The sequence below is a fragment of the Colletotrichum spaethianum genome (assembly GCF_022836535.1).
Source record: "Colletotrichum spaethianum MAFF 239500 DNA, contig69, whole genome shotgun sequence".
In the NCBI taxonomy this organism is placed as follows: Eukaryota; Fungi; Ascomycota; class Sordariomycetes; order Glomerellales; family Glomerellaceae; genus Colletotrichum; species Colletotrichum spaethianum.
In genome coordinates this window covers 19,400-43,397 of record NW_026054839.1, presented here as the reverse complement: position 1 = coordinate 43,397, position 23,998 = coordinate 19,400, and the positions used below count along the sequence as shown (strand labels likewise).

Here is a 23,998-nt window from a genome sequence, read left to right as displayed (position 1 = left end):
CAAGAGCCCATGTTGGCTACATTTTAATGAACAACGCTACTTGATCCTTGATATCGAAATCGATTTGCCATTGGATGACAGTACTTGCAACACAGCTTCTACATCGTCATGGCCTTGTCGGGCAAGGCGACCATGTATCGAGTGACATAAGATTCATGTTGCCGTTGGTCTTCGTTATCGACTTCTCTGAACGATACTATTGAACCAGTCTCTCCTACTCCCGAGAAGTCGTCGCGGTTGTCAGGGCTGGTACCAAGGGTAAGGTGGCCGCATAACCGGCCTCCTCAAGGGCCATGGACGGAAATTAATCCTTGTTGCTGCAAAACCAGCAATTCAGTTCAATCTCGATTCACTCATCTCTCAGTGAACAACCTGTACTAATGATCCCTGTTGAACAATTCCTGACTTTGGATCGTTTCCACCGGTGTGGCTGCCTCAAGGCCGCATCCTTAGCCCTGCATGCGTTCCATGAACGGGAATGTCGACCTTTGGCTTGGTTGTAATATGAATCAATCTCCTGCATGCATTCTTGACGTGTTCATGGCGTCCTGACGATCCATGGGAGTTCAGCGGCAACACGATTCTATCCGTCACTATGCCGGAAAGAGTAGTTCACCGATCATTGGCATGGTTTCGGCATGGCCCAACCGACAACAAAGACCATTGCTCATGCCGGAACCAGCAAAGATCCCAGCGGCCGCATGTTAGACCATCTGGCAATGGGATACGGAAACCAGGACGAACGGTACCTGCGAGTACCTGCAGATCGCCACCTCCTTATGTCCAGGCCTCGCTTCTGCCTCTTAGCTGCATCTCTGAGTTTGTGAGCATACGAACCACGGAGACATCAGGCTTCATCCCGGTTGGAAGGCGAAGCAGGTCGCTGCATTTGCCCTGGTCATGCTCTCGGCGAACCGTCGGTCAGTTGTGATTGGAAGGTATATGGCTGCAGGATTGGCCAATTTTCGATGCCTTTGAGGATTAGGAGCCGAGGAGGGCAGGTTTGGATATATCGGTAGTCTCAAGATATGGTGAATGGCCGATGATGATGGTCACCGTATCCCGAGAAGCCAAGGGCACCTGGCCGTATGCGAACGACATGGGAAGGTCATCTTGACATCCCCACTACCGCAGCCTTTGCATGCATCAAAGGCCTCTGCATTGCCATGGCACAGCCGACCAAGGCGGCGACCACACATGAGCTCCCTTGATGTTCAACAACTACTTCAGTCTGAACCACCGAGTGAAGTGAGGATCCTCGCAGGGTGTCTAGAAACTATAAAGCCTGAAGTTCTGGTTCATAGTCAGTAAACCAAAGGTCTTGAATTATAGCCCAGCCCAGATCGTCCACCTTTTGACTTCCTATCATCCCCTGCTAGCTTTCTTAGCGGGTTTCGAACGTATATCCCTAGATTCTCTAAGTCGTCAGCCGCACAAAAGTTGGCATTATGCCCGACAGCTCCAACGACCCATACAAGCAGAAGACTACTACGGAAGTCCACACGTCCATGGGAATGGACAAAGTTCAGGTACTTCTGGCTGGTTTGTGGTAGCATGCCGTTACTAACTTCTCAGTCCGGGAACAGCAACCCAACACAGACTTCACCCGCGCAAACGAATGGATCTTGAGGGAAATTAGCGGACGTCGCTCTTTCAGAAAATCAACTGGAAGCTTTCTAAATGAGTCAACAGCAGAGAATAACGTTGATTCAATGGCCTGAGCCACGTATTTCAAGGGTCCAGAGGGAGGTAATAGGCCTGGAAATGTAGTCTTCCCCAATTAAATCTGGATTGATATGTAGACTGGCTCGAACAAAAGTGGCCTAGATTGAGCAAAAATACTGCAAGACGCTGCCGGAATATGTTCTGTGTGTGATGTGTTTAGCCATGGTTGATCGATTACTGGGTATGAGAGCTCCCACACAGACTCCGCAGACATTGTCGCGCGTTGAAGGGACACCAATCCTTCTTCGCAAAAGGGGCGACAGAGAGCCAATCTGTCTGTGGTCTGTAGTATTGTGTGGCATCGATCGTAGCATGCCTGAGGTCTGGTGCTTTCTCTATGCCGGAGGTGATACCGTTCTGTCGGAATTGTCGTCGTCGTTGTGGGACGTTGCAAACTTTGTCGGGGGTGACAGGCAACCCAGAACCTGTCGGTGGCAGTTGTGTTGATGTTGGTTGTTTGGGTGCAGTCGTTGTGCTTCGTGTAGCGGCCTGTCACGCCCGCGATGGTGGCGATAGTGTTGTCTATTGACACGTCGTTTTTTGCGGCTTGCTCTCGAATATTTCGGGGTCAGGGCCTGCTCTGCAACCACACATGGGCCCTCTTGAAAGCAGGATCAATGCCGAGGATGGCATTGTGCCCAGAGAAGCCTTTGTGGCTGCGAGCAGGCGTTTTTCGCTCGATTTAATGCTAATTTTCAAAATTTTTGTTCTCGCTGTTGTTGATGTTTTTCGGTTTCTTTTACTTTCATAGACAGCCGCACAGAGGGACTTACAGTGGCACTCGGATTAATGTTAGCGCGCTGGCTGACAAACCATCGTTATCCGGGCGTTAAAGTAGCGGCCCCTATGAGTGAGGATTTGGAAGATTCCTATCCTCATTTTAGCATCATACATTTGTCACCAACTCGCATGGCGCCGGAAGGGTAAGAAAACGCCCTTATCCATCAGTTCTAGCTCCTTCGATTCAACCTCTCAATATATTCCATACCTTACAACGCGCCTATCTTTTGATAATTTCCCCATAAGCTTTGAAATTCAAGCATCCGAGCCCTTACTGGCGACTAAGTAGGACACGATGTCCCGACCCACGAAGCCACATGATACTGAAGAAGACAAACTTCATCATGTGCGCATCCATTCTCAGTGTGGCGCTTGTGGATTTATTTTCTATGTTAATGATCGTCTAGTTGCCCGTATGTATTATTTGTTCTCTGCCACATTCTTCAAGAGTACCCAGCTAACCATGGCGGTTCCCACTTTCAAAGTCCTGCAAACCGACGCCTTGGGGGCCTGCTGCGAAGCTCTAAATGCTCTTGTATTTCCTGAGGGACACTACGGAAAAGTCAAACAGAATCTATTTTTCTGCCGATTCCCTCGATGCGGAGAGTGTGCATTGGCCGGCGAGACCGCTACGATCCACGCAGATTGTTTCGATCTTTACAAGAGACGGGCAACTCACCCGAACAAAGTGCACCGACTCTGGTCCGCTTCACTTGGGAGATATCCGTGGCCTGGAAGCCCGGCTCTGTTGCTCCCTCCAAGGCTAGAAACGGATCGCGCTAGCCGTCTTGCAGCAGATATCTACGACCTCAGGAGGCTGACAAACCTTCCAAAGGAGATTATCACCATGATATGGACCCTCGCGGGGCAACATGACTTGTTGCGTTTTTCCGCAGTCCTTGAACTAGTCGAGTTCCTCTCTCACACAGACTTCGATAAATTAATATCAACACCTCTTCATCAGGTTGAAAGTTGGCGCCGCGGGAGCCGTCCCATCATCAGCGAGGGCACTTCGGATTCTCTCACTGAAATAACAATTGATTCAAGGGGCATCGAGTGTATTGAGAGGCTGGAGTCTCCAACGCACAAGTCTCAGTCCTACTTCAGAGTCTACACGACTATCAGGGCTACTCAGAGCCAAAATATCGATTTTCAAGTCAGTTAAACACATTTCTTTTGCAGCGTTACCAGATTTCCTAACTGTATTTCTTAAGTTTGGTATTGGTCGACTTGCACCAATCGTTGAACCAAGAAAGTTCCAAATCACAGATATACCGCATCTCGCCAACTTGAAGTGTTTTCGCTTTCCCTCCCAGACACCTGATGTACGTCTTGCGACTATCGACCTGGCCTCTTGTTCAGGAATCACCTTTTTCATGACCAAAAGCGATACCCATGCGATACACGCTCATACTCGAACTATGCCTTTCGCAGAAGCAACTTTTGCGCGGCTCCCACTTTCAATCCATCCTCATATCAGATGGGTATATGTGCCAAACCCACCAGCAGACAAGATATCTGTATTCGGAGTTCGGCTCAAAGTCAATTCTGAGAGTCGGCTTCTGGCAAACAACTTTTCTTACCTAGTGAGTTGTAGCCCGGCCATTCAAATAGCACAGCTAAAGTAGTACAAGATCCGTACGCCTTGTCGGGGAGACTTCACTGTTGGGACATATTATGACGGGACAGTAAAGGACTACGCCGCACATATTTCGACCCAGTCAGCTCTGGTATATACTGTTCCAGAAAACAAACCTTTGTCCATCTTAGGGGTAGTTCCTAAGGGTCTCGGGTGCTCTGAGCTTTCTCCTTCACCTCCTGCGAGCCCTTCCCCTCTATCAGACGCCTGTTATTCATCAGCTCTGCTAAAGAACGTTGCGTGCATCTGGGTTTTTCGTGACAGCATGGCAGATTTCTGCCGAGGCCTCATCATCGAATATCTTGATGGGTCGCAGCAAGCGCTCGGGTGTTGTCGATTAGGGGTTGACCCAGCAGAGAGGTGTGCAGATTTGGCGCACTTTGCATTCGCACCTAGTGAATATCTGCGAGGGAATGCATCATCTCGCCGCACCGTGAAGGTGAAATTATTCCCAATATCAGTTGACAGCAGCTGCCCCGATGCAGGCTGGACCCGTTGCTCTGAAGAGGATACCTTGCAAGTCTGGGCGACCGCCACGGAGATGGCAATGAATGTAATTTAAATACTTTGACCGGAATTGTTCAGATCTGATGCCATTTGTGCTATTTCAATCACTCTTCTACGGTCCTTTTGCCCATAGCAATTCAAGGTGAGATGGAATTCATCGTCCAGTACACAGTACCTGAATTACCCACGTATTTGTAGCCATCAATAACTTCCCCATCCACCAAGCACTGCGCCGGCGACCACCTGGCTTGCGCAGTCTGCGTTCTGTTTCCTCTGCGAGTCTCAACCTCCGGGCCCTGACTGCGGATTCTCACAACTCGAACTAGAGTTGCGGTGTCCGGTGTCAAGATGTCCGTCGTAGCAGAGCTGGGGCCGGCAAGGCCAAGATCTGAAGTCACCGATGCCGCTGGAGATGCGGCAAAAACCGAGTCGGGAGGTAATGGGTTTTCTTTAATGTAACGAAACGCCTCCATGATCTCATGCTCAAAGCTCTTGAAGTCGGCGTAAGCGGATTTCTCTCCGTGATTTCCTTCGCGTGGGAAGAATGGCGTGGGCAAACCTGATCGCTCTTCGAAGTCGAAGGCCCAGAAACGAGCACAAGAGCCGTAGCAAGTCATTGCCCATATGCGATTTCTTCTTTCATTCTCCATGTAGTATTCGTAACCTGCAGAGTACGCCTGAGATTCCATCTCTGCAATATCTCCACCAGCGGCTCTACCCTTCTTTGCTTCGATGAACAACAAGAGGAAAAGCTTTCCTCCACTCCCATCCTCAACGACCATGTCAACTCGTCTTTGAGTTCCCAAGGACACAGGAGGCTGCTCGGAGGACACAACGTAGTGTGATTCGGTGAACACGAATTTGTTGAGGACATGAAGCCAGAACTTTTTGGTAGCCCATTCGTCATGGCGCACCGCGTCGTCTCTGAGCCTGTTGACGACGAAGTCCTGCATCAAGCTCATGGTGAGATAGGTCAAGGCAGGCAGGAGAGAAAGAGGATTGATTCGTGAACAGATTTGATAGTCGAAGAGTGATTTCCAGACGCAACGAGCTTGGTGGGAAGAGGTTATGCTGATCCTTATGTAGTTAGACACAGACTCACCATATTGTACCGACCAGAAATGAGACGCTTGGTCCGCAGACCCTATAAAGACTTCTGTTACCTATCAATCATATCATCAGTCACATTGCGGGTCTCAGGCGCCCGGTCGAGGGCAGGCCTGGATTTGCGGCACAGTAGCAGGGCCCCCTTGGAAGTGAGAGTGTGTATGGCGACCACCAATGAGGTGAGCATCTCTCCCACCAATATCCAAATGATTATTTGTTTCCTAAAGTGAGCTTGATACGAATGTCTTGGATCTTGAATACCTTGGGTTCAAGTCCTTCCTGATTGGATTGTTGCAGTGGCCGCAGACTCGGCCCCGAAGCTAGGCATGCAGATTTGGAGCATCAATTCTGGTGAAAACAGACAAACCAAGATATCGGCCAATCAACGTAAAGCAGTTGTTATTATCACAAGGATACCCGCACGGGTTGCGAAGCATCTGTGGACTGTGAATATGCTGTTGTGTAGAATCCGAAGCGGAAAGCAAGGCAAAGCCAAGTGGTAGAGGTTGTGGTGATATGAGTAAGAAGGTCGAGGATAATGAATTCAGCTGACCTGGTTGGTCAAACTGCCACGTTGTAAGCTATGTTAGATCGGCGACGGTACATCTCTCTGTAGAATATGGCGAATTGGGATTGGATAGCATGATTGGTAACGAGAGAAGGATTGATAATCTATAGGCTAGCGGTTGGGCTCTGGTCTATGGACAGTGCCACTTATCTGTACCCCCTGGGGGAAGGAGGGAGGGTAACGACCCAGATTATTGGACTGAGCTCACCACACTGTTGACTCAGCACATTCGGACGTTGAAGCGTGGTGCGTACGGGACGAAAGCGGCTTTACAGCGCGCCGAAGAGGCCGATACGTCTTCTACAGAGCGGATCCTTGTCGACACCAGCGAATCAGCCTGGTATGCATACTACGCCACAAACAAAACGACAAAATCATCACACGGGTTCTCCGGTCAGGCCCAACTGCAAAATTTACTCGCTAAGTTCGAGAGTGAGCCTACCCAGTCCAAGCGTGCCTTCGCAATTCGGCTTGCCTCGGCAATGGAAAGCGAAACCACGAACGGCTTGACGCAAGCTGTTAAACGTCGTCGTAGGTACTCCATCAAATAACCAGGTCTCTCTTCTGAAACTCTTTCAGGTGTCGCGAACCACACGGCAGCTTCTGTGCCCCCTTCCATAACGCCAAGTGATGTCATCCCGCACTCCATCAACACCGAGTATTGTACTTCAGAACAAGCCCCTGACCATATACCGGCAGTCTCTGAAAGGGACATATTTGTTGGAGCTCCACTCAAGCAAGCCGAAGAACTGATCCATGACCAATTCTGGGACTCGATCCAAAGAATACCGAAGAACGAGCAGGCCGGCACATGGTTAGCCGATATCTCGATGATATTTCAACAAGGTAATATTCGAGAGCATTTTGGATGCCAGATGGAAATCGGAATCGCGGCAGAAAAGGTACCAGATCTTGCTTTAGTATACTTTGGTGTGAAGGTGGAAATCAAGGACGGTGTCAGATCAGTGCGCATCCCAGGTGGTTGCAAAATAGAACCTGACCCATCCCTTACACTGCGAGGTTGTGAGCGAAATCTCACCGGTCTATTCAACATTGAACGAGATTTGCTTCAGGCCGCATATACATCTCCAATTTACCAGGTCGAGGAAGCCAAAGGGCTCAACAAAACCGAGGGCGTTTCGATGGCGATATCAGGCCACGCGAATTCACGGTAGCTGCCTTGCCTGAGCACTCGCAGACTGAATATACGGCGCTTGACAAGCCGGCAGCGTATGAGACCTCCCAGAAGAGCTCATTACCAGCAGAGCACCGAGCATATATCCGAGCATCCATCAACAATGGCTGGAAGAAGCTGGATGAGTACTACAGCAAGGTTGGGGAGTCTCCCTTGTTCGCGGCAGCAGTCATCCTTCATCCGAGATTCGGCATCGGTTGGCTGGAGGCTACTTGGGTTACTGAGGAGCAGGTGGCCTGGGTCCGCGATGCGAAGATGGGCATAACGGACTACTTCGCACGGTGGTATGACACGCAGCAGCCGAAGGACGAGGAGCAGCCGAAGTCGCTTCTGTTGTCAAGAACGCTAGGCAAGCAAGATGATCATTACACTCAATGGATCAACAGCAGAACGAAAAGAAGATTTGCAACAGGTGGCAGCGTCAGCGAGCTGGACAAGTACCTCCGTCTCGATCCACAAGACACGCAGGAGCCGATCGAATGGTGGAGAGACCACAAGACGTCATTCCCGGTCCTAAGCAGGTTTGCGTTGGATGTGTTTGCCATTCCGGCGATGGCAACTGACTGCGAGAGACAGTTCAGCCTGGCCAAGCTGACGCTGACATCTCAAAGGCTCTCAATGGGCGCAGATACTCTGGAGCGAGTTCATTGCCTGAGGAACTGGGTCCGACACGGCGGGGTAAAGCTGGGGGGTTAGGTGAGTAATTGAGAGATGGAGGTGTGCGAAGTAGGTTCGAATAGTAGGTATGTACGCTGGCCATACAGTTGATTGAGAGGAAGCAATCAAACCAAGTTAATCAATTTTGTGTCCGAGGCTCATCAAACAAATCAATTCCAGCCTCAAAGTTGATTTGATTGCTTTATGATGAGCCCTGGAAGACGGCAGTCGGATTCCAGTGAAGCTTTCCAGCAACAATGCCAAGAGGCACCATAACAAGAAGAAAGTTGACATAGTCTGTGACGAGAGCAGGTTGTTAGCAACTGCGGCGCAAGATCGCCTGTTTCACCGAAGCGCGGATGGATGCGACGACTTACTGCTCAAGAGCGACACCTTGGTGAAGTGCCACGCCCGCGAGGAATACCTAACGGCGATGTTGGGGCTATCGGTGCCCGGGGTATGTGTCGAGTTGAAGATGAACTTGAGCGTCTTATTGCCGCTGTCGCTATTGGCGACTTGGTTCTCATGGTTCGCCGAGTTGCCGTTTACAAGTAGCGGCGAGCTCTCGTTGGCGTCGCCATCGCGTCCATTGGGCTTGTTGGCAGTGCCCCAAGAGCGGACCTGTCCACGAAAATGCTGGTTGACTGAATTGTCGGACATCGTACCGTCATAACTAGCCAGAGCCCTGACCAATTAAGAGATGTCTTCCGTTGCTGTCGTGAGTCTCAAGGCAGGCGTAGTTCGGGGAAGCAGCCGGCGGGTGTTATCGAACAGCGGAATGGAAAGGTAAGCAATGATGGGACACGACTAATATAGTGTACCAGAATCCTTTGTAAGTGGATAGGGGCTGTGATGCTTGGGAAGAAAGAGGCGCATGACCTTTGGCGACGGCAGAAAGAGCCTGACACCGGGCGTGCCACGAAGACCTGGGGGAGGTAGCGCTAATAGATAGGACTTTGTCGGGTCTACACTAGGATCATGTCAGGCAGCAGCGGACGGTGGAGAGCAGAAGAGTGGTTGACATACTGACAAGGCTGCCATTGAGGGCGGTCGGAGTGGATTGGCTTGAACGTACGGAAAGGACGTGTCGATGCTACAGCAGTGCTTGAGTGACCGCGACTTGACAGCGGGGCAAGACGAGTCTAATCACAGCTGAGGTGGGAGTGACGAGTCGGCGCTGCTTGCCTGCAAGTGGTGTCCATCCGCTTTGGAAGGCGTGCGAGCGCAAAGTCAATTGGTGGTCTCTGCGGTCATGTCGGAGAGCACCATGTTGGAAGCTCAGCTCGCGAATCAAGACTGAACTTGCATGGTCTTTTGCCATTTGCTGCTAGGTCTACGCCCTGGAGTCGGCCTAGTGGCATCGGTGAGGGCTGTTTCGCTGTGCTGGGGTTCCCGTCCGCAAGACGCAGCCAAATAGAGCTGTGCCAAATGACATCTCGTCGTACCCAAAGTCAGGGTGTGCGGGCTCCACTTTTCAATTGAAAGAGCAGACGGGGAGCGAGCCGATGCACGGACCAGCATGCAGAAGGGTGGCGGGTCCAGTTGCTGCGGTTGGCCTGGCTTCTGCGATGAGTGACCCCAGAAACATAAGGCGCTGGGGACAGAGTACTAAGTACACATGGTGGAGCCTGGGCGTGGCGCTGCTTTTCTCGCGAACAAGGGGACTGCGGGACGTTTCGTTCATCTCAATACTGGCCAGGAACGTGCAACGACGGATGGGGTTCGGGGAGCTTTCGCTCTAGCGACCCACTGCATCTTCAGCCCTCTCTGGCAACCAGCCGTGTACTGCAGCCCTAGCAGTCTTTCATTGCACAATTTCTTGCGAACGGGCGCGAGTGATCAAACTGCGATCAAGCCAAGCACAAGGTGACATAAAGCCCCATGTCCTCTCCGGCACACTGTGCACATCTCCACTCAGAGGGTCAAGGTTCCCTACATAAGTCACTTGCTCTAGCTAGCAGACTCCCACTCTCGCAACAGCTCTGGTCCTGGCATTCTTTCGAACAGCTTCCGTATCCTCTCTTGTCCAGGAAAAACGCATCAATAGGAGCGTTAGCGTTTGTCCCGCCGCATATTCATGTTTCCCGTCCTTAACAAAACCACTTTGTTCTTCAACATCTTTAGCGGTTGTTTGCATTCGTCGGTTTATTCGGTGTTTTTAAGAGTCCACCGCTCGCCCTTTCACATCTTTGACAGCAGTCATACAACGAGGTGAGCTTGTCAATTTCCAGGACTACTCATGCTCTCTGCTTACCAGTGGGAATCTAATATCGATGTGTTTTAGAGTTGTATGAGAAAGCAAGATATAGGAAGATACTACTGAATGCAGCGTCTCTTCGGATGCCAATACTGTAACAAATGCTTCACGCAACGAGGTGTTCTCACTCGCCATATCCTCAAACACACTGGGGAGCGTCCCTTCGGATGCCAATACTGTACCGAACGCTTCGCCCGGAGAGATTATCTCACTATCCATATCCGCAGACACACCGGAGAGCGTCCCTTCGGATGCCAATACTGTACCAAAAGCTTCGTGCAGAGAAGTCATCTCACTCTCCATACCCGCACGCACACTGGGGAGCGTCCCTTCGGATGCCAATACTGTACCGAACGCTTCACGCAAAGAGTCAGTCTCACTCGCCATATGAGAACTAAGCATTCCACCCTTCAGTGCGCTTACCAGTGTGTCTCTGATGTACTACCCATCAAATTCCCTCAGCGTCTGCATGTGCTGACTTCAGGAGTCTTCAAATGACACCGACTCGACCCCGACCGATATAGCTATGGAACAGCCTTGCGAGGAATTCAGGCACCAGGTTACACTCCCAAATATTGACAACCCTGAATTGGGGCTCCTGGAATTCACGGGACAGATGAAAAGAATTTGGCAAGATACCAACGAGTACGTTAAATGTACTCCAGCTAACAATATCGGAAACCACCTTTCCAATGACAATTGGCTCCCTGTTGTTGAACGATGTGGCTATGATATGAAACTTTTAAACAAGCTACAGAAGCACAGTCTCGCCAATGTCTCAGGCTTCCAGCAATCTGTCTCCCAACCAAATCCGAACTCGAGAGAACCCACCACCTTTCAGCCCAGACCCGCTCCGTGGTTAATACAGGGGCCCAATGCCGTTTCGAAGCATTTCCCTCTATTGCCCAGGATGCCCTTCCCCTCATAACGCTCCCTGGGCCCGGCTGGCTACCCGCAAGGATCGCAAGCGATGTCGCGATTGTTACAAGGCGACGAAAGAAGGGAGATCATATGTCAAAGCCTGCGGAGACGCCGGCCCGCTGGCGAACCAAGAGGATCAAAACAGTGTTGATGGCCCATTTACGGGTGGTGCTTCTCCGAATGCGAGACTCCTTCTAGCCGGTTTCGTTAGCTGCCAGCAGTCGATATATCGGCCCCAAAGAATAACAGTGGTGTGGGGGACTGCGCGGACGGTTCATATTGTTTGAAAACTTGATGCCTATTGACGAGGTTTCATCGGAGCAAGGGTGTTCATCGAGCAATACCTCGTCCGGGAATAAGACGACTATCAACTCCTCGTCATCCCGATCAGTTTCGTCTGTATCTTTTCCTTGTCAATGATAGGACACCACAAACTCAATGCTTCGGCCCGGAGAGCCAGCTCTCTTCCATTCACGAATGAACCGCTCAAAAGGCCAAGAAAGGCAGATTCGATGTACAACTTTGGTGAGGCACCCGTCTCCATTCCTGCTGAGAAGGGCACGGAAAAGTTTCTGAGGTCGACCATGTCGTTGGGTTTAGGCCAAATACCCGTACAGATTAACAGCACCGTCAAGGATGAGAAATGCTCCAGCAATTGTCGGAGCTACTTCTGAGGTAGTCGTGGGCGAAACGGAGATGCAGGGTCTTATTGTGATTGAAAGTCTGAGAGAGGCTGAAGAGCCATACGTAAATCGAATAGCCGAGAGCCAGAGTATGTCCAAGAGCTGTAGTAATTGAATGATACCCTCGTTAGAAATGTCCCTGTGGTCGTTGCTAAGAACGCTGCTCGTGATTAACGTTAGCCTATGCTTGAGGATGAATATGGATAGGCTCTTGTTCGAGTAGGCATGGGCTTCCTTATCAAGGAGCCACTCGCCAGGGAATGTTAGCATGCACTGTTCTGGTGTCGGTTTGTGGATACCGACTTTGCGAGGAGGGGAGTTTTTGGAGACGTGCGCGCCACAAAAGGCTGTGTTGGAGATGCACCAGCATCTGCGCGAAGCAGCTTTGGACGTGATCCGCTTGCCAGACTCAGCGTGCAAGGGGCAGTCAAGATTGTCGAGCTGAGCTTAGTTAGGGATTGCATCTAAGCAGCTTGAAATCACATACCACGGAAACTCGCAACGAGGCGACGAAGGCAATCCAATACGAGATTTCCAATAGATCCCTTGCAATATGAGGACCCAGGCTCTAACGTAACGTGACATACAGGGTCTCCTTTGTATTCAGTGGCAACGCGTGGAAGATCGAAAGGCATTTGGACAAGGAGAGGTAAGAAGACCAGCATGTTAGACAGGGGACAGGACGTGGCAACAATCCGTATTCATCAATTCAGCTCATCATCTCAAGCAAGGGTCTACCAGACCTTCTCACAAGCATGGCCGCACCATCCTTCTTACTGCGATCCTGTCTGGACCGCCTGGCACTGCGGCTGAAACAGCCTGACGACCTCCTCCAGAAGTCCCCCCTCCCTAAAAAGCGTGCTCCTAATATCCCTCATCCACGCCGTCAGCTGATCGAGGGTTCGACCACCGACTGTAAATAGTATACGAAGCTCGTGAGGAGTTGGCCCTGTCAATCGATCCGGCTGGTCGCCTGCCTCTCCTCGTTGACGTTCTTCATCACGCCAAAGTGGACACAGTAGTTGGCCACCTTGAGCGCGTCGAGGCTGGTGTCGCTGACTGCGTATGTGGTGATGAACACCTTGGTGCGTCGCTTGGGCTCGTACTCGCCGCTGGCCCCGGCGCGTGGCTCGTTGAACTCCCAGAAACAGTCGGTGATCTTCTGGCGTTGTTCCCCCGGCACGCCGCTGTGGACGAGCGCTGCGTGGAATCTGTCGTATCCCCTCCTCTCGAACCACAGCTGGACCAGATAGGCCAGAACAGGCCACTTGGTGAAGATGACGACGTTCTTGGGACCGCCGAATCCGGGCCCGCACTCGGCATCATCGGGATAGACCTGGCGATCGTTAAAAACCTTCGTGCAGATGTTGAGCAGGTTCGCCGTCCGGCTGCAGTCGGCAAGGATGTCGCTCAGGCTGTGCCAGATGCCAGGAGGCACGCGCGCCTCGTCGACGTACGTCGGCGGGATAGGCAGGCCCTTGCCGTATCCGATCACATCGACGATGTCCGTCCAGCGAGCCTCGACCTGCGTCGTCTCCCGCGCCCGCAGAAGGCCTGGCAGGTGAGTGGCGACGCTTCGATCGACGCGGCGCTGCGTCATCGCCGCCGCCGTCACCGTCTGCTGCCCGGGTGGCCTGTAGCTTCTGCACAACCGCGCTGCCCACCTTGACGACGAGGCTCATTATGGCGTCCGTAACTCGAGGTCGATGGGGCATTCGACCCGCTCCGTAACAACCTCCTTCTTTTCCATGATCGGATGACCAAAAAACAAGCTGGTAGGGTCCCGCTTGATGATGTCGCCCCCTAGAAACCTAGCACACTCCGCGATGACGTCTTTGCCGAGGGACCTACTCTCGCTGCCCTCGACAAGCTCACCGGATCCCTTCTGGAGACTGGCCGTTTTGGTGTCGAGGTTGGCCAGATCGGCCCGGATAGCAAGGGCCTGCCGCTGCCCCGGCTGGTCGCGGATCATGGAAAGCATCAGCGCCAGGTCCTTGAAACCACTAGTGATTGGGCTCCCAGTGGCCAACACCACCATCGGTCGGGCGCGTCTGCCGCGACACCATCTCCCATAGGACCTTTGCGGTGGTCGTGTTCAGGCCGCGAACTCTGGTGGGCTTCGTCCCACACGATGAGGCCGAAGAAGTATGCGCCGCCGACCAAAACCCTCGCCTGTCGGCCGTTGCGTATCGGCAGCTCAATCACTTCGGTCCAAAGCCTGCGCCAGCTCTTGTCAACGCTCACTCGCTGTTGGCCGACGACCAAAACAAGCTGGGTGGCGTCCACGGCCGGAGGTGTCATCGTCGAGTGGACTTTGGCGTTCCGGAGAAGCTTCGAGCCGTCTTCCTCCCACTCCACGTACGTCTGGGAGATCCGCGTCTTGGTGGGCAAGTCCGCCGCCGCAGTGTATTCGCACACAGCCCGCGCTGCTGCGACCTCTGCGTGTTTGGCACTTGCCACGATTCGCCAGTCGACGATTTTGATGAAATCGAATGTCTCGGTGGAGTCGGGCTTGTTCGGCTCACCCAACGGCAAGTGGATGGTGACGGTACGACGGAAGTATGCCTTAGCATTCTTGACCGCCTGAGGTACGACAGAGCTTGAGGCCACGACAAGAGTCGCGCCTTCGGGAACCTCTCGAAGAAACCGGCCGTCAAGCCGTCTGTCTCGCAAGCGCATTGGATACCGAAGGGTCGGCCACGCAGGCACAGCGGTGAGGTCCATCCCGGTTGCGGTGGAGCTCGGGTGGGCTGCGGCGTGCAGTCGGCTGATGTACGCCAGTCGACGTTCCGCGATCACGGCCTGGTAGGTGATGGTTTTCCCAACGCCCATGGGATGCGCAAGCAGGGCGCCGAGGTGTCTGTCCGTGGCGACCTGCTCGATCACACGCCGGATGTCGTCGAGCTGATGCGGTCGCAGTTTCCACTTCGTGCCGGGAAGCTGGCGGCGGTGCTCCGGATCCATAGTCATGTGGCGTTCGTCATGATCGAAGAAGTGGCACGTCCTGCGCCAGCCGGCGGCGTCATCCGTGAGTTTATGAGTAGGTCAACATCCGCAGCGTGTTCCACGGGACCGGCGCTGACAAAGATAACATCGTTATCGTTGTCGTTGGAATCGTCTTTGTCGTCGATATCGTCCTTGTCGCCGCCAGGAGCTTTCGAGTCGTGGCCCGCGTCCGGGAGAGCGTCGTCTACGTCTTGCTGCTCCGAGGAGGCGGTCTCGGACGGATTATCATAGCGCGAGCGAATGTCCCAGTAAAGAGTAACCTCGCGAGCGTCGGCCGCGTTGGCGATCCAGTCGTGGCAGAAAAACAGCACCTGGTCTAGAACGATTCTGAACTGCCCGTCGTGCTTGATCGGCGTGGACGGTCGGTAGGGAGGCTGGCCATCGAACTCGAGACGTAGGTACACAGCCTCGTTCTCGTTGTCGAAGTGTACTCGGCTGGATGCCAGTTTTGCCCGAAGACAATCCCAGCTGTAGTCGCACGCATGCCGTCTGTCCCAGCTCGGACATGGAGCGCGGCGGGCGCCGGTCACAAATAATCCTTGCATCAGGTCCTCGTCGACGACCTACCCGCCTCGTTGGATTTTGCATCGCGCCGAGAGGGTGTGGTTGAATGCGGAGGCCGAAACTACGGCGGGGGACGGGTCAAGGTTGACGGCGGTTCGCGGCAGTCGAGGATCGGTTCGGAGGGCCAGTTCGCTAGAGGCGGCATTCGGGGACGAGCACGCGGTGGCATTGTTAGCCTCGGAGCTTCCTTCCGGGGGGGGGGGCGGTTGTTGAGGATAACCGCCGCGCTCTCTTACTCGGCTTCGCAGGCTTCTAATCCGCAGAGCACTCAAGAGGATCTCGACAGTCTGCAATTGACATAAATCGAAACGAACGGAACAGCGCAAATGATGCCGACTAACCCGCTGATGCTGGTGAGCCTGGAGGGCTAGATGGAGAGTCGGAGGCATCCGTGGTTGATCAAGGGCGACCAACGCCGAAGTGTTGTTGTTGTTGTTGTTGTTGTTGTTGTTGGAAATGAGGCCAAAGAGTGAGACGAAAAAGGTGTTTAGGCCTAGGCAGGATAGCTGGAAAGTGTGAGTGAGGTGAAATAGGAGTGGAAAATCGGGCAGGCAGGCAGCAGGTGGGATGAAGAAGGTGCGACACAACGTGAAGAGGCACTTGGTTCGTTATTAGATAAGCACAGGCAGGGATTTTAATCAATGCCCCTTCGCAGCGGGTCCTTCTTCCTTCGTCCCTGGCGATCATCTCCGCCAAACGCCCGCCATCGCAGCAGCTTTTCCCACCGCAGAAGATCAACGCAACGGACGAGACCGCACTTCTTCCCCGGCGGCTCAATAAGTAACACATCTGCGACGTCTATCGCCTGCCTCGTTTCCACGCTGACTTTTCTCTCCGCTAGCCTAGCATGGCGGAATCCGACGTGGACGACGCTGCCAGCCCCGCGTAGGACGACTTCTCCGGCGGCTCGTTCGACGCAGTCGCCTGTCGCGTTATCTTCGCCGAGGTCGACTGCGCCGGGACCACTCCCGACAAAGCCTACAACCCCCTCTCTGGTCATCGACACGCTCGTCGATGGCTGCGCCGCACACCTCCGCTCTCTCCGCGATGTTCCCGGGAACGACGGGGTGTCGAACTATTTCAAGGATTTCCAGTTGCCAGCCAACGTCAAGTCAAGGTTCGCCTCTGGTGGCCCGCGGAAGATGGCGATATAATCCTCAGGGCCCATCTTCTTTGCCAGTTCCGCAATGGCAAGACCGACCTTGATGCCATCATGCGAACGTCGGCCGGCTACACTCTTGGGGACCACTGTCGAAATCTCGACCCCAATGACACTGAGGTGGGTGGTATCCCTTCGCCGCGCCTTTTCACCCAGTCACTAAGATCATTCTCTCTTGTAGACCGCCAACACTCTGTATCTCGCTCCTCCCCGCGCCATGTAGGAATGCGACTCGCTGTACCCTCTACTCAGCCGTCGGGCCGAGGACTTGCTCATCCAAGAGGACGAGGATCGACGCGCCCTTTCCCGCGGCAACGCGACCATATGGACCCCAGATGCTCGCAGTGCTTGGGAGGATGGCCTTAAGTACGGATTCTGAGATGGAGGGAGAATGTGAGTCACTGGTCGACCGCAGGGAGGTTCAGTTTCGTACGAAGTCGGCTGTTCAGCGACCTCGGATCCAGGAACTCGAGTGGGTAATGCCTCGTCTCTGCGGGTGGCAGTATTTCGTTAGTAGTTTCAGTTTTGCAAATATGAGCACGGACCGACACACGATTGCAGCCTCGGTGGTTTAACAGGATTGCCGTTTGATTCGCTTGCGTTTCTCACGGCTACCGTCAGTCAATCGTCTCTTCCAGGCTGATGGGTCGCTAGTACTGTTGTCAAGCGCTGTGGCTCGGCCCATAGCGGAAGCGGGCGGACACCGCCACAACTGAAGGAATGGGGAGCAAGAAAGGCGACTCTCTCGCTTCATTGCTGCTCGCCATGTGCACAATCGCTGTCAAAGTGGATTTCGGAGCTCAATCTAGAGTGACGTAGGCTAGGAGCCGGAACAGGATCCTGCGGACAGGGTACACGGTGAAGTAAGGTGCTCGCTGTATGGCTGGGGATAGTGACTCCTACGAAAACAGGATCTCAAGATGGAAGTGTAGCGGCGTCAAAAGCCGATTTCTGGGTCACGGATTTCCAATGTAACGACTGGGATTTGTAAATGGATTCTGCATACGGAAATATAGCAGAGCAATTAGAGTCGTTGCCGGACGGTGGAGAACGCCTTCCATGAAAGGTCAGAACCTGCTCCTTCAGGAGCTCGTTATAAATTGTGCAGATAGAACACGTGGTAGAGCAAGAAAGCTCCTTGTTACATGGCTGGGAAGATTCTCGACCAAAAGCCAGAAATGATTTCCGCGTCATTGTCGCAGGTGCGCTAAAACCGGTTTTCCAGGTTATGACTTTCCACTATGTTAATAGGAGCGGGAAATGGGTCTTTTCGGGGACCATGCACGGCACAGCAAGGTGCTCGCTGTGTACTGTAGCTTGGATGGCCCATCTTGGGATCTTGGGAGCCCAACAGGCTCTTAGCATGTTCCGGACGTTTCAACATAGCAATGGGGAGCCAGATATGGATTTTGCAGTCACCGTAAGTAGTAGAGGAAGAAAGCTCCTTGTTGCGTGGCTGGGAAGACCAGCCGGAATCAGTTCCTTGCAAGAGTCAGATATGGAGCGTGTAGGTAGTGGGACAAGGAGGACCCTTGTTGTGTGGCTGGGGACGTGGCTGGGGACATCCTCCATCAAATGCCAGAACCGGCACCTGCCTCATCGTTGCGGCGACGTTGGAACTGGATCTCTAGGCCTCGGCATCAATTTCTACACAACAGGGCAAGACCCTAGTCGCGTGCTGGGGAGATCATCTTCCAAAGTTCCCAAAGCCGGAATCCAAAAGTAAGAAATGGCTTTCCAGAAGAGCTAGATTTGGATCTTGCGAACAGGAGACAGACTCAGCAAGCACGATCTTCGTTGTGTGGCTGGGGACAATCTCGATCCAGGCTCAGCCGGTTGAAGGGAGCTGGAAATGGATTTTGCGGACATCCTAAATAGCGCCTAACAAGAGCCAGATCCAACTTTTTCGACATTGGAAATGGTGTGGTCGGTAAGGTCCTTGGTGTGTGGCTGGGAAGCCCTTACCCCAACAGCCAAAAGCGGCTGGAAGCAAGTAGTCCCAACGGCGATGAATGCCAATTTCTAGACCTCGACTTCCCTTCATTACAACAAGGATTCTGGTTGTTCTGCCACATACTGTACCCTGGCTGCAAGATCCAATGCCTGCCCATCCTGCGACTTCCACAGCGGACCGGAATTCGACCTTTGGCACTGGTGCAACTACGCGCTGCTGAAAGCCTTTTATGGCTTTTGGAAGTGGGCATCCCAGCAAGCAACAACAAATTTGCCCGCACCAGCACATCGCCTGGCCGTCGGACTCACAACTAGCTCTTTCTAGGAGCCAGTTTCGGCTTTTGGGGGAGCCTTTCCAGCCAAGCAATAAGGCCCTTGCTTGGCTGTGTCCACTGTCCGCGAGGTCGGCATCCAATTCCGATTGTCTTCATACCATTGGGGCTAGTTAATACTCCAAAGAGCCGATTCTGACTAGATGGTGAATATTCCCAGCCACATAATGAGGTTCTACTCCTCCGTCTACCTGTCCGCGGGATCCAGTTCCGGCCCAATCTACGACTCTTCTCTGGCGGTGCCACTCTCCCGGGTCAGCCATGTATGTAGTCACAACTCTCTGATGTCTCTTACACAGTGCAGCTATTTTGTTTGATTTACGTATCTACATCGTAGACGTGATGGAGGTCAGCTTAGAGTGGATCTACACATCTCTATCTCCAATAATAGATGTTGGGTAATTAAAACTGGCCCTTCAACCTGCTTCAGACCCCTGGCCTTGATGAAACAAAAGCCATTGATTGCTCTAACCTATGTGTGGGTCACCCTTGTCAGTGTCAAGGTCGCAGCTTCACGGAGCAGGCTTAGAAGCAACAATTAGACTGTGATGACCCGTAAGGTCAGATCTAGATACAAGACGCAGCGCGAAGAAGAAAGAGAAGTCGCGCTATGCGAGCGGCGCGTCGCCGCTGGAAAAGGGATACCCCTGACACCACCCTGGCACGCGATCCCGTGACAGTCAGTGAATGCTCAAGTAGGCCGTTACCGCAGAGCCAGATCAGACTGTGCCAATGCCAAGATGCCAAACGCTCGTGCGGAAAGACATCAGAGTGTTGACGCAAAATGTATGTACAGTACATGCTGTATGTACACCAGAATCTGACGTCTGCTGTTGCAAGTCCGAAATCATCTCTAGGCACAGCTCATCTAGATTTGACGCTGATCAGGTGCGTCGCAACCCAGCTGGTTGCTGTATATAAGAGCAACATAAGCTACATCTGCAAACCTATCAAGATAACCCTCAACACAAGTTGGTTAATGTCAACTCAAAAGATAAGATGCTCGTTGGCACAGAAAAGTTTCAGATGAACTCAAAGGACGGCCAGACATCACTATCATGGGCCGCCATGAATGGGTACGACACGATAGTCAAGGTACTCCTTGAGACCGGCAAGGTTGAAACCGACTCGAAGGATAATGACGGCCGAACCCCGCTTCTCTGGGCAGCCTCATTTAATAGGGAGGTAGTCGTCAAGATGCTCCTCGACACCGGCAAAGTCGACGTTAACTCGAAGGATGATGAAGGCCAGACGCCGCTATCATGGGCCGCCATGAGTGAAAACGAGACACTCATCAAGATGCTCCTCGACACCGAAAATGTGGATGTCGACTCAAAAGATAATCAAGGCCGAACGCCACTATCGCATGCAGCTTGGTACGGAAAAAAATCCGTCATCAATATGCTCCTCAAGACAGGCAAAGTTGACATCGACTCGAAGGATAATGATGGCCGAACGCCGCTATCATGGGCCGCCAAGAATGGAAAAGAGGCAGTCATCAAGATGCTCCTCGACACTGGCAAGGTTGACATCGACTCGAAGGATAATGACGGCCGAACGCCGTTATCATGGGGCGCCGAGAATGGGAACGAAGCATTCGTCAAGATGCTGCTCGACACCGGCAAGGTTGAGATCGACTCAAAGGATGATTATGGTCGAACACCACTGTTATGGGGCGCTGAGCAGGAAAAAGAAGCAGTCGTCAAGATGCTCCTCGACACTGGCAAGGTTCAAATCAACGCCAAAGACAATTGCGGCCGAACGCCGCTATCATGGGCCGCCATGAGTAGAAACAAAACACTCATCAAGATGCTCCTCGACACCGAAAATGTGGATGTCAATTCAAAAGATAATCAAGGCCGAACGCCACTATCGCATGCAGCTTGGTACGGAAACGAACCTGTCATCAATATGCTCCTCAAGACAGGCAAAGTTGACATCGACTCGAAGGATAATGATGGCCGAACGCCGCTATCATGGGCCGCTGAGCATGGAAGCGAAGCAGTCGCCAAGATGCTCCTCGACACTGGCAAGGTTGAAATCGACTCGAAGGATAATGACGGTAGAACGCCACTATCATGGGGCATTGAGCATGGAAACGAAACAGTTGTCAAGCTGCTTCTTAGTACAGGTTGCGCTGACATCTACTTACGCGATGATTCCGGCCGAACGCCCTTGTTTTGGGCCGCAATGGCAGGAAATGTAACGCAATGATGTTGCCTGCCAGTGAATGACCAAAGTACCCACCTCAAATGGGCTGCGTAGAGGTCTGACAAGGAGCTTAGGAATATTCTTTGCGAACTAGAGGCCACTTTCACGGCTAGGGGCATGGTGTCTGTTACGAGGAGAGTTAGACTGATTTAAGCTAGAATTAGCCATCATACAGTATGCTAAATGATTTCTTTGGGCTAAAGGAACTGTTTCGTGACATGTGGACGGAGCACGGCAAGAACTGGACCTGGAGGAGCTAAAGGAGAAGGCCATTGCTCATGACAATGCGATACTTGATTTACTCCAGCAAGCTCGCAAGCGACGTCAAAGACTTTCTGTCACTATGGGATCGGCTGCACAAGGAAAGAAGCGGGCAAGACTGACGTCTGAGCTGGATGAATTTATGGCTAGGACCAATAAGGCAGACCCGGATGTTGAGGACCCTCTGGAGTGGTGGGTTCACCATGCACCTGACTACCCTGTGCTGTCGAAGATGGCGTTTGACTTGTTCAGTTGCCCAGCAATGAGCGCTGAGTATGAGAGTGTCTTTTCACAGACCAAGAAGGTCATTACAGATGAACGGAATCGGCTCAGTTCGGACACTGTAGCAGCGATTGAATGCCAGAAGCACCTGCTTCGAAGCGGAATGGTAGCATAGACCTACGACCAGAGCCGGGCAGGGAATGGAAAATAGCCGAGTAACGTCAACCAAGCAAGCAAAGCAAGCCGCTGCTACCGAGTAAACCAAGTCAAGCAAAGGGTTCGGTCGACCAAGTCAAGTAAAGGGCCCAATTTTTGCTTTACTTGGTTGTTGGACACACTGGGTATGCTCCCCGCAAGGCTTCCATATTGAGCTTTGTGGTCTTCACATCTTCCTTTGACTCGTGCAAATCGCGGCCTGAGTTACCAGAGTACACTGTAAGCGGAACGTCATTATGTAGAATTCCATCTACGTGCTTCGGCGTCGATTGCCAACACCAGTATCCGACAAGAGCTCGTCAAGAGTTGCGAGAAAAAATTCTTCGTGCGATGATAATGTTTAAGATATACGTTACTATGCAAATCGCCTGCGAGAAAATAATGTTAACGAGACTCTGGCAATTTACGGTATTCACGCTCAACATAATGCCGACTCATAGAATTCCTCTTTCCTACGATATGTTTTGATGTTTGTCAAACTGTCCAATATAGAGCCTGTTTCGCCATCTTCTTGCCCTTTAGTAAATTATGACTCATATCGGCCTGTGCCGGATGCTTGCTTTATTAGATGCTCATTGTATTTTAGTCGTAGTAAATGCATATACCCTACCACAGACCACCCAGCAGCATCAGGTAATGCGGATGACAATGCTTGCCGGCAGTTATAGTGAAACTAAAGCCACAAAAAGCTCGTTCCTTGTAAACTGGCTTCTTCCTACTCGCCCAGGGCGTGGAAGCTTCTTAGCCTACCACGACCACTTGAACCACCCAGGACTACATCAATGTCTTTGCGGCAAGGGCAAGTCAGGTACCCTTGCGATATTCTGCCGTAGGACCTGTGCTGAGCAGGACCCCTGGCCGCTGACTGACTTCGAAAGCCAATCCGGGACCAGCTTCTCCCTCCTTGGAAAGAGGCCCTTCAGTAATGGCATGCTTTAATTCATGGCCATTTTGTCTTCCAGAGGTTTGAGGAGATCACAGGCTGATCGTACAACGAGGACTGAGGCGAAGCAAAGGCGGTGTGGTATTTGCCAAAGACCTTGAGCACGAGGCGGCGGTTTACAAACGTCTGCAGGCGGTCCAAGGTACTCATGTGCCCGTGTTCCTCGGGGCCATCGACCTCCGATTGATGGACAGGATTTATTACTATGACCACCGAGTGTATGTGGTTCACATGAAATTTCTGTCGTGGGGAGGATATGATCTTGAATCAACAGGGATTGTGGGTGGCGGGGGTAAACAGCTCGAAGGGAAGGCGATGTGGTCGTTGCGCGCAATACATCAACAGGGCGTAGTCCACAAGGATGTACGGACGGCAAACATGCTGTTCAATGCGGAGATCAACGGGGTTATGATGATCGACTTTGAAAGAGCGCTGCTGCTGGAGCCACCCCGAGGTCCGTTGGCTCAGCTGGTGCCGAACAAGCGAAGATGGAAGCCAGAGGCGAAAGACTCCAGCAAGTCGGCACAGAAATCAAGCGATCGAGGTCCAGTCAGCAAGGCATACTCCGAGGACATTGGGATGATGAACATAGTATTCGGAGAACTATGTCACAGCCTGCGCACTAATTGTATATAATGTAAGCTACTGTACAGTACACACCAAGGACATTACCGATCACTCTATCTCCTATGTCGAAAAGAGATGGATTCGGCTTATATTAGGCGCTACTTAGAATGCCGCAAAATCCATTTCCAGCTCCCTTCAACCGGCTGAGTTTGGAGCGAGATTATCCCCAACCACCGGACAAAGATCTTGCTTGCTGAGTCATGTCCTCTGTTTGCAAGATCCAAATCTGGCCCTTTTGGAAAGCCATTTCTTACTTTTGGATTCCTGCTTTGGGAGTCGATCTCCCCAGCCACGCGACTAGGATCTTGCTCTGTTTTGTGGAAATGGATGCCGAGACCCAGAGATCCAATTCCACCGTCGCCGCAACGTTGAGACAGGTGCCGGTTCTGGATTTGGTTGGAGGTTGTCCACAGCCAGGCAACCAGGGTCCTCCTTGTCCCACTACCTCCCCTGTCCACACGCTCC

General features: G+C 52.4%; 5 protein-coding genes across 5 annotated transcripts; 1 reads left to right on the top strand and 4 right to left on the bottom strand.

The window, feature by feature from the left end:
* Positions 1-4,788: 4,788 nt before the first annotated feature.
* ColSpa_12659 (uncharacterized protein) lies at positions 4,789-5,613 on the bottom strand (the record flags this gene model as incomplete). The annotated part of the gene is made up of 1 exon (XM_049278871.1): positions 4,789-5,613. The coding sequence occupies one exon, from the start codon at positions 5,611-5,613 to the stop codon at positions 4,789-4,791; it is 825 nt and encodes a 274-aa protein (XP_049134828.1).
* Positions 5,614-8,380: 2,767 nt separating this feature from the next.
* ColSpa_12658 (uncharacterized protein) lies at positions 8,381-8,838 on the bottom strand (the record flags this gene model as incomplete). The annotated part of the gene is made up of 2 exons (XM_049278870.1): positions 8,381-8,475; positions 8,556-8,838. 2 exons carry the CDS (start codon positions 8,836-8,838, stop codon positions 8,381-8,383), a joined length of 378 nt encoding a protein of 125 aa, XP_049134827.1.
* Positions 8,839-12,991: 4,153 nt separating this feature from the next.
* On the bottom strand, positions 12,992-13,639 carry ColSpa_12657 (uncharacterized protein; the record flags this gene model as incomplete). Its single annotated transcript, XM_049278869.1, has 1 exon — positions 12,992-13,639. One exon carries the CDS (start codon positions 13,637-13,639, stop codon positions 12,992-12,994), a length of 648 nt encoding a protein of 215 aa, XP_049134826.1.
* Positions 13,640-13,720: 81 nt separating this feature from the next.
* On the bottom strand, positions 13,721-15,003 carry ColSpa_12656 (uncharacterized protein; the record flags this gene model as incomplete). The annotated part of the gene is made up of 2 exons (XM_049278868.1): positions 13,721-14,042; positions 14,075-15,003. 2 exons carry the CDS (start codon positions 15,001-15,003, stop codon positions 13,721-13,723), a joined length of 1,251 nt encoding a protein of 416 aa, XP_049134825.1.
* A 5,049-nt stretch (positions 15,004-20,052) lies between these two features.
* On the top strand, positions 20,053-21,267 carry ColSpa_12655 (serine/threonine-protein phosphatase 6 regulatory ankyrin repeat subunit B; the record flags this gene model as incomplete). Its single annotated transcript, XM_049278867.1, has 1 exon — positions 20,053-21,267. The coding sequence occupies one exon, from the start codon at positions 20,053-20,055 to the stop codon at positions 21,265-21,267; it is 1,215 nt and encodes a 404-aa protein (XP_049134824.1).
* Positions 21,268-23,998: the final 2,731 nt, after the last annotated feature.